Source organism: Perca fluviatilis, chromosome 23, assembly GCF_010015445.1.
Source record: "Perca fluviatilis chromosome 23, GENO_Pfluv_1.0, whole genome shotgun sequence".
Lineage (NCBI taxonomy): Eukaryota > Metazoa > Chordata > Actinopteri > Perciformes > Percidae > Perca > Perca fluviatilis.
Genome location: NC_053134.1, coordinates 25,159,705 through 25,175,127, shown reverse-complemented (window position 1 = coordinate 25,175,127; position 15,423 = coordinate 25,159,705). Strand labels below are relative to the sequence as shown.

At 43.1% G+C, this 15,423-nt stretch overlaps 1 protein-coding gene across 6 annotated transcripts in view; it reads left to right on the top strand.

Moving 5' to 3' along the window:
- LOC120553669 (EF-hand calcium-binding domain-containing protein 6-like) overlaps positions 1 to 15,423 on the top strand; it is a 70,487-nt gene that overhangs the window by 9,358 nt on the left and 45,706 nt on the right. For all 6 annotated transcript variants that reach the window (XM_039792323.1, XM_039792320.1, XM_039792322.1 and 3 more), the window contains one exon: positions 14,535 to 14,671. In XM_039792323.1, coding sequence (XP_039648257.1) covers positions 14,535 to 14,671 — 137 coding nt within the window. The remainder of the gene's footprint in view (positions 1 to 14,534; positions 14,672 to 15,423) is intronic.

The following is a 15,423-nucleotide window of genomic DNA, read 5'->3' as shown; positions in this document are numbered from 1 at the left end:
TTATTTCCTCTCACACAGGCGCAGAACTTACGTAGTTGTTGGCCACCTGCTGTAGTGTTTTCGGTGTGTTCAAGTGCAAATTTTGGCAAGACAAAAGCGACGTCCGGTGACTTGAGAAAACGCCACAGTCTGTCTTCGTCGCCACTAGTTGTTGGCTATCTGCTTGGTGAGGCAGGGCCTTTAGAGACCGAGCTAGCTAGCTGTAACTGAGTAATGCTAGCATGTTCCTGGCTGGCTAGAGTGTCAGCAGTTACTAACACTGCGTTCAGACTGCAGGCAAAAGTGGCCCAAATCCGATTTTTTTTTGGGGTCAAGTGACCAGGTCAGACTTCTTCAGAAGTAGTGTGAACACTCAAATCTGGACCAGATCTGATTTTTTTCAAATCAGATTTTTTTTTCAATGTGGCCGCAGTGTGAACAACCAAGGCGGATTTGATGCGACTTTTACCTCAATCTACATCGACATTTGTCCCAATTATGCGGTGGTTGGAGTTAGCCCTAGACACAGACAGTAAGATTAAAAACTTGACTAGGCCTACAACAGTGATGGAGCAAGTCAATGGAGGGAGAGGGAGGTGTTAGACCTAATTAGTGTATGCTCATTAATGTTACGGCTGCCATTACACAAACATTTTGAAATAAAAGCGAAAACACATCCTCCATAAGCTCCCTAACTTTAGTGCAACAGCGTGATATAGGCCACATTTTAAAAGGTCATGTGAACAGCCAAACAAAAAATTGGATCTGAGCAAAAACTCCTAATTAAGCATCAAGACTTGCAGTGTGAACGTAGCCTTAGTGTGCCAGCAATAGTACTTCACCAACTAGCCCTGCGGGTTGCATCAATAAGCTTACACCACCCATTTCATCAGGACACATGGATGAACTTTGCTGTGCCACTTTCTGGTGCGACTGGTGCTTTAGGCATTTGAATTGTGTCCTAATACATACTGATGATTTACAGTTTTTTATCGTTTCGCCGTAAACACACACGAGATAAACTTACTTTACAGTTGCAAGCTTACTTATACTAATTCAGCTTGATGACAAGTTTCAGGCAAACCTCTATCTTGTTGTACAAATTATTAGGGCTGCAACAACGAATCGATAAAATCGATAAAATTCGATTACTAAAAAAGTTGGCAACGAATTTCATTATCGATTCGTTGTGTCGCGCAACTATTACGCCACTCAGTCGCGGAGATAAAAAAATTTGAGTTGAGCGCAGAGAGGAGCAGCGCGTAGCGAAAGAAAAGAAAAAAGAGCCGAGCGGGGGTAGAGGAAATACGGAGAGAGACCGGAGAGAGACCGGAGAGAGACCGGAGAGAGACCGGAGAGAGACCGGAGAGAGCGAGAGACCCGTAACGTTGTTGTGAAACACACGGCGGAGGCAGAGAAATCAGTACGACCTAAGTCATCCAAGGTGTGGGAGCATTTCACACTAAATAAATCAAAAACATGTTAATTGCAAGATAAGAAAAAGCGACACGGCATGGCACGGGCGCACCACGGTGATGAGTCAGCACCTAAAACGTCAACATGTTGGAGTCCTTGATGAGGAGGAAGGGAGCTCAACAGCAGGGTGAAGTCACTACACTATCCTTCTTCTGTTCCGTTCTGAAGTGAGGAACGCTACGTCCCTCCAGTAGCTCTTCTAGTGCTGCCGTTTACTCGTTATCCAGCTGACTAGCATGACAAGCTAGCGTTAGCTCGTTAATAACAGTAATAAAGCAGGGGTGGTATAGTTTGCAAGACTAAAGTCACGGTTTTATTCACTTGCCTTTTTTGGCCCATTCATTTTCAATCTGTCATGTATATATTATGTGCTTTGTCCCATATCAGTTATTGTTGACAAATATATTAGTGTGTGGTGTATAAATGAACGTAACTTGCATTTACTACAATGATGGTAATAATTTAATGTGTGTGTGTGTGTGTGTGTGTGTGTGTGTGTGTCTCTGCGTGTCTGTCTGTCTGTCTGTCTGTCTGTCTGTCTGTCTGTGTCTTGTCTGTATCTGATATTTGGGTTACTTACCTTTACACAACTATTACCTAAACAAAAAGTATGTATGTATTGAGTTGATGTAAATTAATGCTTTTTTGTTTTTTTTATCCGATTCATCGATTAATCGAAAAAATAATCTACAGATTAATCGATTATTAAAATAATCGTTAGTTCAGCTAAGGTCAATGAACGTGAACACTCCCTGAAAGCAATAGATTGATGATGTGAGAGTATGCAAGGGTGAATTCTAGCTTTAACATTAATGCTGCAAAGGCACACTTTATACACACAGTGCTTCAAAAAAACCAATGAGCGCAATCTAAACACAAACATGACTCACATCATCCTCTGTGTGTGTGTGTGTGTGTGTGTGTGTGTGTGTGTGTGTGTGTGTGTGTGTGTGTGTGTGTGTGTGTGTGTGTGTGTGTGTGTGTGTGGGTGATGCATTTAGCAGCCATGTCTGTGGGGCCAGCTCTGGCAGAATTTAGGCTCTACGTAGGAGGGCATGACAGAATTGACTCTGGATTTGTGCTGCTTGTGTTCCACATATTAAACCAGTCTGTGGATGTTCTTGTGAAAACACAGAAAATGTATCTGTGGACAAATGAAGGCCCGAGGGCTATCAGGGCTGTCCTAATCCTTACTGCAGACATGCATAATGTGTGTGTGTGTGTGTGTGTGTGTGTGTGTGTATGACTGTATATTTCTATGTTGGCTGTATTCAGGAAACAAAACATCTTTCACAGCCCACATCCTTCAGTCGACGCAATACACATTTATTCGTACTTCATCCAAATCTTCCTCTTTCTACATCATGCCGTTTTTTCTGTGTATATGTGTGTTATTTTGCTACTTCTCTTACCAGCCAACCAGATGTGTTCAAAGAGACAGACTTCTCAGAGCGATAATACGATGCCAGCCAGGGATATGAAACGAGACAGGACTGTGTCATAGTAACCCTCAGTGAAACAAATCAACCTTGTCAGGGGTAATTTAATAAACACCTAGTCATAGGAGTTCTAGTCAAACCACATTTTATATTTTCTAGATATTCTGTCTGGTATGTTCCAGTTTTTGTAGGCAAGTTCATTTGTACTGTGCCTTTCACCGAAGCAATTGAAAATGCTTTACATAAGACATACAAAGGCATGCGAAAGAAACACAAAGCAGTACAAAAAGACAGATAAAAGGATTAAAAAGAATCCAAACTAGCAGATAGAAATATAATAAAATGGAAGTAAACAGTCCAAGATTCGAATCAATTGTCCCAACTTCAATGTAATCAAAGGCAACAGAAAACACAAAGGTTTTAAGTTGTGTTTTAAAAGACCTGAGAGTTAAAACAGACCCCAAGTTTTGTTGCAGATACACTTTACCATTATTATGAACACAGATAACATTCATAGATCAGCTGTGATCATTTGTAAAACCAGTGTTCACCCTAGTATCTTTCTTTCAGCAGCGGGGCTTAAGTGCGTGAGGTTTACTTTGCGCTGCAAATATTATTACATGAAATTGGTGGAGCTCATTGATCTCCCTATTGTTAGTTAATTGCTGAAGTGACAAACACTATTAGCTGTTGCCACATTACAGACAAGTTGAGTTTAGTTTAGAAGCTAATTAAAACATAACAGGAAGCATACCCTAGTGAAAACCCACACCAGGCATTTAAGTTACATTTATTAATACCAATGAATTTGATCCAATATTTGCTACTAGCGTTTCTGTCCCAGGACCACCGGGATAGAACCTGAAGTACCTGAAGCTGCATGTCCCCCCCCACCAACACAGCCCCTTGTGTTGTTTGAACGCAGTGCTATTCGTGTCTAACGAAGGAAAAATGAGGCCTAAGTAAACGAGGTCCAGGCACCCTTTGAAAAATATTTTATTGAAATTATCTTTTTCGCCTTTTCTGCCTTTTTATTAAAGCTTTAGTGCGTAACGTTTTTTATATTAATGAATCTGTTACATTCCAGCCGTTGCCAAATGAGTTGCTCCAAAGCTAATTGAGACTATCAGCTCCACACAACTCTATCTGGATTTCTCAGTAGGGCTATGTTCAGGAGATTGTGGTGTCCGGCGACTTTCGAGCGAAAATATTTAATCGTTCGTGTCCTCCTTGTAGGGCTGGGCATCGTTCAAAACCTTTCTATCCGGTGCCAATTTCGATACCTCAGTTTTGATGCCAGTTCCTAACGATACTTTTTTCGATACCATATGTTTTAAAATCCATTTCAACATCAACAAAAATACATTAAACACAAAGCTTTTATTTTCCACCTTAATTGGGAATCAAGACAGTTATCAAAATTAAAAAATCTGGTAAAACTGCTCACTCAGAGTAACATTAATTAAGGTGCCTTGCAAGCTCAGCCTGTCAGTCAGTCATCAGGGCAGAGAAGCCACCGTTGTGCCTGCTTGTCTAAGAGGAAGTGTAACGTCACCAGCACCACGACTGCTTTCGGCTCGCCATTAATATCATATCACAGCAAACGCTGTCTGCGTGAAGTTTTAAAAAACTGTAACTACACTCGAAACCAACCGAGACTCTCTGTGACTTCAACAAAACTACAGAGCCGGCGACGTAGTTTACTCCGTCCGCACCTCTGTGTGTGTGTGTGTGTGTGTTGGTCGGAGCTCCGCTCTGTGTCAATATGCGGAGAGGACAGATAAGCTTGCGCTTACGCGCTCAGATGCTTTTGGAACCGAAATTTGGCACCGAAAGAAATAATTTTTTTCGATACTCATAGGATTTTTTTCGGTGCCATAAAATTATCGACGTTCGGTGCCCAGCCCTACCTCCTTGGCTACTAGCTATTGTGTGGAGGAGGGGTGAGGGGTGGTGCGCAATCACGGAAGGCTTGTGACATGTGAACGCGCCGACAGTTTTGTTGTCATTGCTTAGAATTCCTCATGGGGGAGACAGACATTACACACTTTAGCTTTAAATAGCAACAGGAGAGAGATGACAGGAATAAGGGAGAGAGATGTAAGCCACTTTAAAAATCAGAAATCCGAAATTTAGGTGATAAAATAGGATTACGTTCAAAACCTGCAGATTTAGGCTTAGTAGCTCCTATGGCTAGAGGTGTCAAGAGGTCACACAAGGTACCAAAGTAGTGCACGAGGACTGCTGTTACTGATCAGCTTTGTGCTTCCCCTTGTTGTCTGTTTGGTCTTTGTTCCATCAGTATATTTAGCCATTATTCATGCACAGCCAGTTCTCCAACGGAGCGCCATCATGGCACCAACTGCGGTTGCTAGGTGACTTATGACGCAACCGTAAAGCCTCTACCTACTCTACTTAATCAAAAAAATACCATATTTTGATCCCTCTCCACAAATGCTCTGCATCTAACTTGTGTTACTAAGACGATTCGTCTGTTGTCACGGCGACAGGATGAAGATGTTGAACTACCTAGGTAGCGACCTCTCCGAGGGACAAAATGAGATTCTGTCTTAGAGAAAAGTTTGGAATAAATCAGATATTCGGGGGCCTGTTTACTGAACGAACAACAAAGCCACGGGGGAATCTCTCTCTCTCTCTCTCTGCAGTCTACACACTTTTGGTGACTTTGATCTCTGTCAAAATTGTTTGTCAATTACTGTAATAAGTGTGAGTGTGTAGGAACGAGTGTGTGAGGTCATGTGTGTGTGCGGTCACCGTCTGATGACTCGTCTCTGAGGACCAGCTGGGCCTGATAATGAGTGATGCGCACACACATATGAAGTACCAGTCACAGCTGTTTACCCCGTGTGCTTGCCTCACTTATCAATATTCAATTAAGATCACCGCAACCCCCCCCAACACACACACACACACACACACACACACACACACACACACACACACACACACACACTGAAGTAGCCATCCAAGGTTGGAATGAAGGATGTTTCTCGACAGTCTATACTCCATCTGTGTCTGGGTCTGCTCCTCTTCGGGCTTTGTTCACTACTTCTGTAATCTTAGTGCAGAGTTGAATCTGAAAAGATACAGTACAATCCAAAAAAACATCCTGAGTCATTGGGATTCCTGAAATTCAAAGCCAGTACGGTGAACTAAGGGTTACACACGATTAGTTCTGTTGCAATCTTTGCATTGTTTACTTCAAATACCTTTTTGGTAAGAATTTAATGCATGCTCATGTTCAGTTTTTAAAAAGGGAAATTATCTATTATGTACTCAGGCGTTTCTCATGAACCATTCGTACACATAGCAACGAAAAGTAATGCACGGTAATTTTCCATCCATCCATCTTCGTCCGCTTATCCGTGGTCGGGTCGCGGGGGCAGCAGCTCCAGCAGGGGACCCCAAACTTCTCTTTCCCGAGCCACATTAACCAGCTCTGACTGGGGGATCCTGAGGCGTTCCCATGCCAGGTTGGAGATATAATCCCTCAACCTAGTCCTGGGTCTTCCCCGAGGCCTCACACTGTAATTGTATATTGCATATTTACTAGGGTTGCACCGATCTGATATTAAGATCGGATATCGGTCCCGATATTGACAAAATAGCTGGATCGGGGATTGTGTGTTTAGTTAGGAAAGTCTTGTGGCTTTAGTCTCTTCCACACGGTGGAAGGAAGGTATAAGGTGGAAGGTATACAGTGTATTATTAATTCAACAACGGTATTGGATCGGTATCGGGTATTGACAGATACACAAAGCCCAGGCATCGGTATCGGGACTGAAAAAGTCTGATCGGTGCATCCCTAATATTTACCACATTGATTGCCGCTGTATAAGAGCGCTCTGGTCCATGCACGGAGGAGGTGATCAGCCAGCCTTCACCTAATTTCGTAGGATATCATGAATTGGTGTGCATGCGTTTTCGTACGATATCCCACATACCCGTTTACAAGGATGCGTTGCTCTACTACATAAAGATGCCCCATAAATAACATTTTGCCCCCATTTTTTTTCAATAGAAGGGCCCTCTATCACAATGCATCTACATGAATAATCTTGAAAGATCTTTGAAAAGTAGAACACTTTGGAACAGACCAATACTTTTCAGACAGGTGGGATTTTTTTGGTTTAGCGAATACAGTCAAGCTGCAGCTGAATTGTGTTAAAAAATAAAAAAATAAAAAATAAACTAAGGCAGGACTAACATTCAATCACATTGCTGTCTGTTCTGTGATGGATGAGTATGTTACTTCTGTCATTTTAATCCCATTTTTGGGAAGTTGTAACTAATCTTGGTCTGCCTGTCTGTCTGAATCTGCCACTTTGTGAAATACAGCTGTAAGCTCTCTCACTAGTTGTCGATCATATACCTGCCCGTTTTACATGCTCTTAAAGGACAATTCTGGCACAAAATGAACCTAGGGGTTAATAACATATATAAGAATCCTTATCAAAAATGATTAAAAAAAAATCAATATTGGCCTATAAATTGGGGTGACCAGACGTCCCGGTTTGACTGCGACAGTCCCGATTTTAAGTTGCTTGTCTCGAGTCCTTGTGACTCATAACCGTGATCCGATCCAACTGTGAGTTTTGTGTTGTGTTGCACCCCTATACAAAACCATTCCAAATAATCAAAGGCATGTAAGGCAAAACAGGTTATTGAACTCGCATCAATTCCTGATAATTCATAAGATATAAAGGAATGAAGTAATGCACAAATCATGAATTAATTAATGCATTAATTTATAATTCATGTACCCTTCCCGTAAAGTGTTACCATAACTTTAGTTCAAGCCTGTGGCAGCAGTTCCAAATAATTTGTTTAGTGCCATGCAATGAAAAATACCTTTTCACAAGTTCAGTGGGTGCATTTTCCAAAAGAATGCTTTAATTCTGAAAAAATAAATTTGGTCCCCCACGAAACTCACGCAATGTCTTTTAATATTATTTCTTAGATATGTAGGCTACATCCCAAGACAATTCATGAATATTAACTGAGATAGCCCATTTTGTTGTGAGCAGTAGGCCTACGTGTGCTGTTGGCAAAATTGTGTCTAATATGTCTGTGTCTATGTCTGACCTGGGCTGGCACATGTTCACGTTAAAAAGCGTGTGCGTGCACGAGCACTACGATCACATTTAAAGTGTCCCAGTTTTAGTTCCGGGAAATCTGGTCACCCTACTATAAATCCAGGATCAGTCAGTTTATAATGCACACTTTGATTATGCAAAACGTTTTCTCTGGGATCTATTTTCATGCTAATCGAATGCGTCTTTAGCTTGAAACAAGCTAGCGCAAACCAGTGGTTAGTTGCTAACGCTAGCTTTCGGGGCACTTGGTAAATCGCTATTTCTACACCACTAACAAGGCTCAAAATAGCACCACACTTCAACGGTAGCATAATGAGGTTCCCTACATGTAAAACGTAGCATTGAGTACTTTGTAAGTGTACGGACAGTTTATTAAAAAGATAGATTATAAAGACAGTAGCGTTCATGTTTACATGCGGGCGCCATTTTGGAAAACAGTCACGACCAGTTGAACGACGAACGCCGTGTTTGGGCTATGTTACTGGTTGCCAACTGTAATGACTTTCGTCTTTAACAATTCAAAACAAGCACGTAAACTAAAAAGACACCATCAACATGCTCATGGAGAATGTCAAAGTAATACAAAGACAGGACCTTCTTGAGCACAGTGTATCAGAATGGTGGCAAACTGGTCTGGGGGCCTGACTGGTTTCTCAAAAATGTCTCTCCTAATAGTTGTCACTCTCATGAGCAGTTCCTAAATATAGCAACACAACAGCAGGGAGCTTCCCATATGGGGATTCCCAGGAGTTGATCTTCATCAAATGGGGGTCTGTGTTCTAATCTGCATCTGTTTCTGGAGCCCAGTATTCCTGGGAAGCCCTCTTGTAGACCCTCCATGTTGTTTAGGTCATGCAGTGCCTTTGTTAAACCAATGTTTGGATAGTGAGCGACGGCAGCAGAATGGTCCCAGAGCCCATTATTATCCCTCTAGGCTCCACTTCAATGCCGCCTGTCTCTGGCACTCTGGAGCCCAACCAGAGAGAAATTAGCCCTCTAATTGACAGACAAAAGAAAGTTCATATCTGCGCTCTCTTATGATCGCTGTCTGATCTCCTCTCGCTATCCTCTCTTTCCTCCTCTTTGTCACTCAGCGGTTTCTCCTCCTCCGCTCCCGCTTGTGATCCGTCTCCCTTCATTCCCCTCCAACTCTCCATGTCGTTCTCTCTCTCTCTCTCTCTCATCTCCCTCTTTCATCCCTCCTCTTCAGAGAGCTGTTCTATCCCTCTGCTTGTCTCCCTCCCATAATTCATAGTGACAGAAAAGGTTAGAGCAAGCACGGCAGAGCTTTGGCTGACAGAGAGAGGAGAGTCGAATGTCTCTTAAAGCCGCGTCGTTACACACTGTTTCCAAGTCGGCACAGTTTGACTGAATATACTGAAACGCAGCTTCGTGTGTGACACTAAATAATGTCTGTATCACATGCAAGTGCTTTAATCTGAAGGGAGACGGAGCAGACGCGAGGATTAGTGCTACACTTAAATTTTTATCGTAACCTGGATATCCTGTCATGTTCTTCGATGCAGATTTGTTCTTTCATTAGTTTTAGGTCGAAGTGTAGGTTTCATCATGAATGAAAAAAATTACTTTCCGTTAGAGCTTAGACCAGGCCCAAAAAATCAAGCCCGACCCTACCCGAGCCAGTGCACGTTGTGTCCGAGCCCGGCCTGGCCCGACACATTAACTTTAATTATGAGCCCGAGCCTGATTTAAACCTGACAATTTTTTTAATACGTTTAAACAGGTCAGAAAATGAAGCAAACCGGTTTAAAGATCCAGTAGTCTCGCATTGCCAGACCTTTCTACACAGCGTTGCGGAGGAGGGTCTGGCTAGTCCACACAGCATACTGAGATGGGAGAAAAACGTGTTGTGGTTTATTGGGATTTCTTTAAACCAATCACAATCGTCAATGGCGGCGCTAAGCTCCGGATGGAGCTCCGGTGCCTCTGCAACATAGCCTCGGAAAGGAACTTGTTTTGGTGGAACATGTGTATGTTCAAAGGTTGTTTTAGTCGTGCGAGAGAAAACTCAGATTGGACAGATAGTCTAGCTAGCTGTCTGGATTTACCCTGCAGAGATCTGAGGAGCAGTTAACCATAGTCCTCACAAATCCACCAGAGGTTAGAACGCCAACACAAAGTAAGTGGAAGGTGACGGACATCCGGCCTAAATGAGGGACATCCGGCGGAATTTCCAGCAGCACCTGAACAATCCTGGAAGTGGAACGTCGTGGATATAGACTAAAGATCCAGTAATGTCATATATGAACAGATTTAGTTTAATTTCATTAATTCCTTCATTCATTCATCACTGTCCAAACCTCTTCTAGATCTGAGCTAGTTTCTATTAATCCGTGCACTAGTTTTCTTCAGTGTTCAGTGTTTCTCACCACAACACATTGTGTGTACCCTTGAGGCCTGCCAAATGTGTTAGATGCATTTCCTTCCTTATAAAACATTCGCAAAGCTTATTTGTTTCGTCTGCAATGACAGACCAGCCTTCCATTGGCTGACAAGACGTAAACAAGCTTTTGATTGGTTAGAATGGTCTCCCAGAGCATCATGGGAAATGCCAAATGGTGGTTAGCATCAGAGCTAGCGGCGATCGGTGGCGACAAACGGACGGAAATTCACAAATGATGGACATAGTGTGTCAAACTTGGATGTAACAGTTTGGATTTATTGCACAAAGACCCCGAAAAACTCTGGATTTCCAGGCTAGATACAAAACCTTCCGTAAGGGCTACGAAGACACCAAAGACATTAGCAGAACGGCGAGTGTTAGCTTTAAGCTGCAGAAGACGGTATGTTTCTACTCACTATGGTTATAAAGTTATTAAGTTATGAATCAGAGATGCAGGGTTTTTTTGCTCGGGCTCAGAGGTATTGTGCATTGTTTACTTGCTTGCAGTCTTGTTCTATGCCTATGTTGGCGCAGTACTACATTTCTTTGCTCGTTAACGCCTCCAAAAATGGCGGCAGGAATGTGTAATGTGGTGCCCTTATGCACGCACAGGGCACCTTTTAACTTCTCCTTTTTTGTACAGTTTTGTACCTTGAATTGTTTTTTGGTTGTGTCTGTTGTGCAAAGAATCATATTTTTGTAGGACAGTTGCTCATCTTTTGTACTAATTACTCACTCTGGAGAGTTTCAGCTAGGCTTGGATGTCTCCTAACATGCAGAAAAGGAAACTAACTTTTACTTTCTGAATGCCCAAAATAGTCAATGGTGAATGGAAATTAATTTGTGATGTACACAGAATAAAAATTAAACAAAAACAGTGTCCCAGCTACACCGGATAGACCTCACCTCACTGTGAACAGTTTTCATTGGAACTAGTTTTTACCAAAGAAATAGTCCCTCTGAAAATTGAGTGTTCTAGAGTAACACAGACACTGTGTCTGGAAAGAGATGTGGCTGTTGAGTTTTTGAAATGCAATAATTGAATCCCACAAATTAAGTTACATTCACTTATATTGTATTAGGGTAGAGACAGATATCTCAATATCAGGACAAATAAAACCAATAGTATCTGCATGACTAGATACCACTAGAGGTAAGGGAGGAAAAATGTTCTTTCGCCATTTGTGTGAACGGTCCCTTAAAGCGTGCAAGAGAATACACAGTGATCAAATGGCTATCAGACTGGACTTTGGGTCGTGGCTGAGATCATGGACTAATCAGCTGAGAGGGTAACGAGCAGACATCGTGGCTGGACGGGCTTGCTGGATTAGCATATAACAGGCCGGTAAACAAAAACAACAGAGCTTTCATTAATTAAGGACCATGGGGCTGGGTGGGCAGACGGATGGGCGAGGGCTGCTGAGACACTCCGAGAGCGGCACAGCGCCAGGCCTCCAACCACGCCAACCAGAACACAGCTGCCTAATGGAGCGCTGGCACTACCGGCGGACGGGGGGGGGAGTGGAGAGAGGGGGGAAAAACAGAGAAAAAGGAAGGGGTGGAAATTGGAGATAAAAAAAACTAGATTATCAAGGAATTTGAAGGAGGAAAAAAAGGCAGAGGGAGACACGGGCTGAAAGACAAAGGGAGAAGAAAGAAAGAGGAAGAAAGGGAAACAAAGTTTGCGAGGGAATTGAGAAGAGGAAGACACAAAGGCAGATAAAAGGAGAGGGGGAGTGTGTGTGTGCAGAGGGAGAGATGAGATGGAGATGGAGATTGGATGATATCCCTCTGTCTCTGTTCATTAATACCGTATGATCTCCTCTCTCCCTCCTTTGTGATTTTAACACATTTCTAATTAGCACAGAATCCTGTAAGTTGGAGCGGGAGGGAGGGAGATCGGGGAGCATGGCGGGGAGAATCATATTTATATCTGTCTTTAATAAATTCACTTTCATTTGATCTTTTTTTAAACGCACAGGCTGCTGTGGAGCGCCTCTCTTCCCTCCCCCTCCCCCCGACTCTGGCAGAATGAAAGGTGGAGTAAATGCAGGGCTAATTGTTATGCTTGTAAGGAAGCTTGAACAGTAGCTGAAGTTGTTAGATAACAAAAGTGGAGATTTTCAAAGTTTTACTGCTGTACCAAAAAAAAGAAAAGAAAAACCCCTCCCCTGTGATCCCAAACGAGAACTTAAGACATGGGAATCTGGAAATACACAGTAGAAACCCAACCTAGTCTGGTGCATTGCAGGAAATGGTGAACGTCGTTTCAGAGGTCAGCATCTTGTATATTTTTTGCTTGACTTTACTCCATCTGCTCTATTTCGTGTCAGTGTAACAGGACATGAGGGAGGCTCCCCCCCTCCCCACGCCTCTCACTGAGAGACTTGGCAGCTCGTCTAATCAGAGTGCAATTAGACGGAGACTTCTCTGGGCGACAGAGGACTCTGATTACCCAAGAGTCACCGGGGGTATATTTAGTATCTCTGCTCTTGTTCCTCCGCGGTTCGCGTGGCGCCCCGGAGCTACGGAGCGAGCTGTCGCATGGAAGGCGGGGACCGGGCTGGACTTGGCTGGGGGCGCTCACTCAGACTTAACTTGAGTGACTGCCACTGAGCTCTGACAGTGTTAACCAGATCCAAAACCCTCGTCATCCAGCTACCCAGAGCGTGAGGGTGTTCCAAATTACACATGTATGTCATCTTTTTGGGCCTCTAGCTCTTCAGTGCTCTGCTGCTCTGATCCTTAACTGCTCATTGTTTGTTTGAGTTAGACTCATATATTGGTTTGCTTCTTATGAGGGCCAATATTGTGCCCTCTATTAAATTCAGCCTAGGAATTACGTATGTACACTTGGGATGGTTCTGCAGCCCATGATTTGCTCCCAATGGGAGGATTGGGTACCAATGTGGGAAGTCGTGTGTCCTTTACATAGCGAGGCAGTGAGGGTGGAGGGGTGGTGGATGTCCATGAAACACGTTAGACTTTCTTGCAGGTACTAGAGTTTGGTCTAGTCACATACCTGCATTTAACTTTAGCCTTTCTATTAACTGTAAACACAATCTTTCCCATACCACAGTTGCCATGTGCATTGTAGTTAGGCAACATTTTTTTTAAGATGTTGCAATTGACTATTGGTAGTAGGGCTGCGCGATATGGCCAAAATCTTCTATCCTGATATAAGTAATTTCATATCTTGATAACGATATATATCATGCATCAGCATGTTTTCTTGTAATTGGATGAATAAGTAGTCTACATGAATTAACCACATGGTATAGCCTATTTTTCATAATTCTGTCTTAACTAACTGCTTGGCAATTGAAAAGGAATTAAAAAGTTACATTTGAGTTGGTTTTAATGGAATTTGTAGTGTCATATTATGATCTATAAGAATAGTTATTTGTTTTTAGACATGATATTTACATTTGCGCAGCAGTTAATTGAGCTTTCAAGGTGTCACATGAATTTGATCATGACATACTTTTGTAATCTATTTTCACCAGCATCGATAACAACGGTGTCTATAGAAACGATGATTTATTTACAACCTTTAACATTAAAGTTATATGTACTCTATATCCCAGAAATAGCCTCACTGCAGCTGAAACATCTCTAGTTGGATATCATTTCAGCTCTGTAATTTAAGATTTCTAAATTAAAATACCTACTGTATGTATTCTATTAAAGTGTAGATCATCATCCTTCAGATCAGATCACCCTTAAGTATATCTCCCAATTTTCAGCTGTGAAACACAGGAGTGCATCCATTTCAAGCTGCTGTTCTGAACTACAAACCTCTCTGTCTGTGCTTTACTGACCCATAATCCCCCTTAGTACCCTCCCTCCTCCTTCTCTTCTCTCTATTTCATCCGTCTACCAGCCAGCTTTGCGTCTCCTCCTTGCTCTCTCCCACCTCATCAGTTGTCAGCACTTTGGGGAATAGACCCGGGCTTCCACAGATCAAGGCAGGCGTGTCAATAACCATGTTCACAAAGATGAAAGCTCCGGCGAGCCGAGCCCCACAAGTCGCTCGGGTTCAGGAGTTCACAGGCGCCGCCGAGGTGTAGTGTTGCTGTTGCTGTCAATCATTGTGTGTGAACCCCCCCCCCCCTGCAGATCGGAGGCAACCTGAGGACCGTGATCAGAGTGTTCCGCCTGTTTGACTACAACAGAGAAGGACACATCCAGCGGCACGAGTTCCGCCGCATCCTGGACAACTATTGCATCCACCTGACAGACAAGGAGTTTCAGAGGTGGGGGGTCCGTGGTATTCGCCTGACACAGTTTGACACAACAGATCGCACATCAAATCTGTGCAGCCGCATGCAACGGCCCACACACACTGCACATGAGGACTGGTTGACTGCTATTATGGCGTCAGGTTTATCTCACATCTCCCGAGCGCGATAAAACATGCTCACGAGCAGATACAAAAAAATTTTCACCCACGCAGATATTACTGTACCAGACCAATTCAACAACCCAGAGATGTACAAGCAGCTGCGAGCGTGGAACAAAACATAGGGACGGGCAAAGAATGGCACCTGCGTGTATAAAACTACTCAGCAAGCGCAATTTGGACGATCTCCCCCACACAGACCTCCTTAGTCTACCTTGATTGATAGCTATCGTTACAGGAAGCAAGGAGGTGTACCGGCCAAAGAAGTGTTTTTGTCTTTATTAACGACCATGCGCAAGATAGCACCGTAAATAAAGGAATGTATGATTGTCTCTTGTTTGTTCTGTCGTTGGGATATGTGCAATGCTTTTGAAATGGCCGTAGATCTTTCTGATGTACCCATGTGTGGGGAATCGTGGTTCGAATCCTTTCATCTACTGGCTTGACCCCTCCCCCCCGCGAGTTGATTCTGAAAGCAGTGGCGAGCGCTAGCAGAACAAAGCCATACGAAGCAGGGTTCAGTTCACAATGTTCTAAAGGTTTAATGAGCCACACAAGGATACACATACTCTCTTACAATCACTCCATTCATTTAGTTGAGGTGTA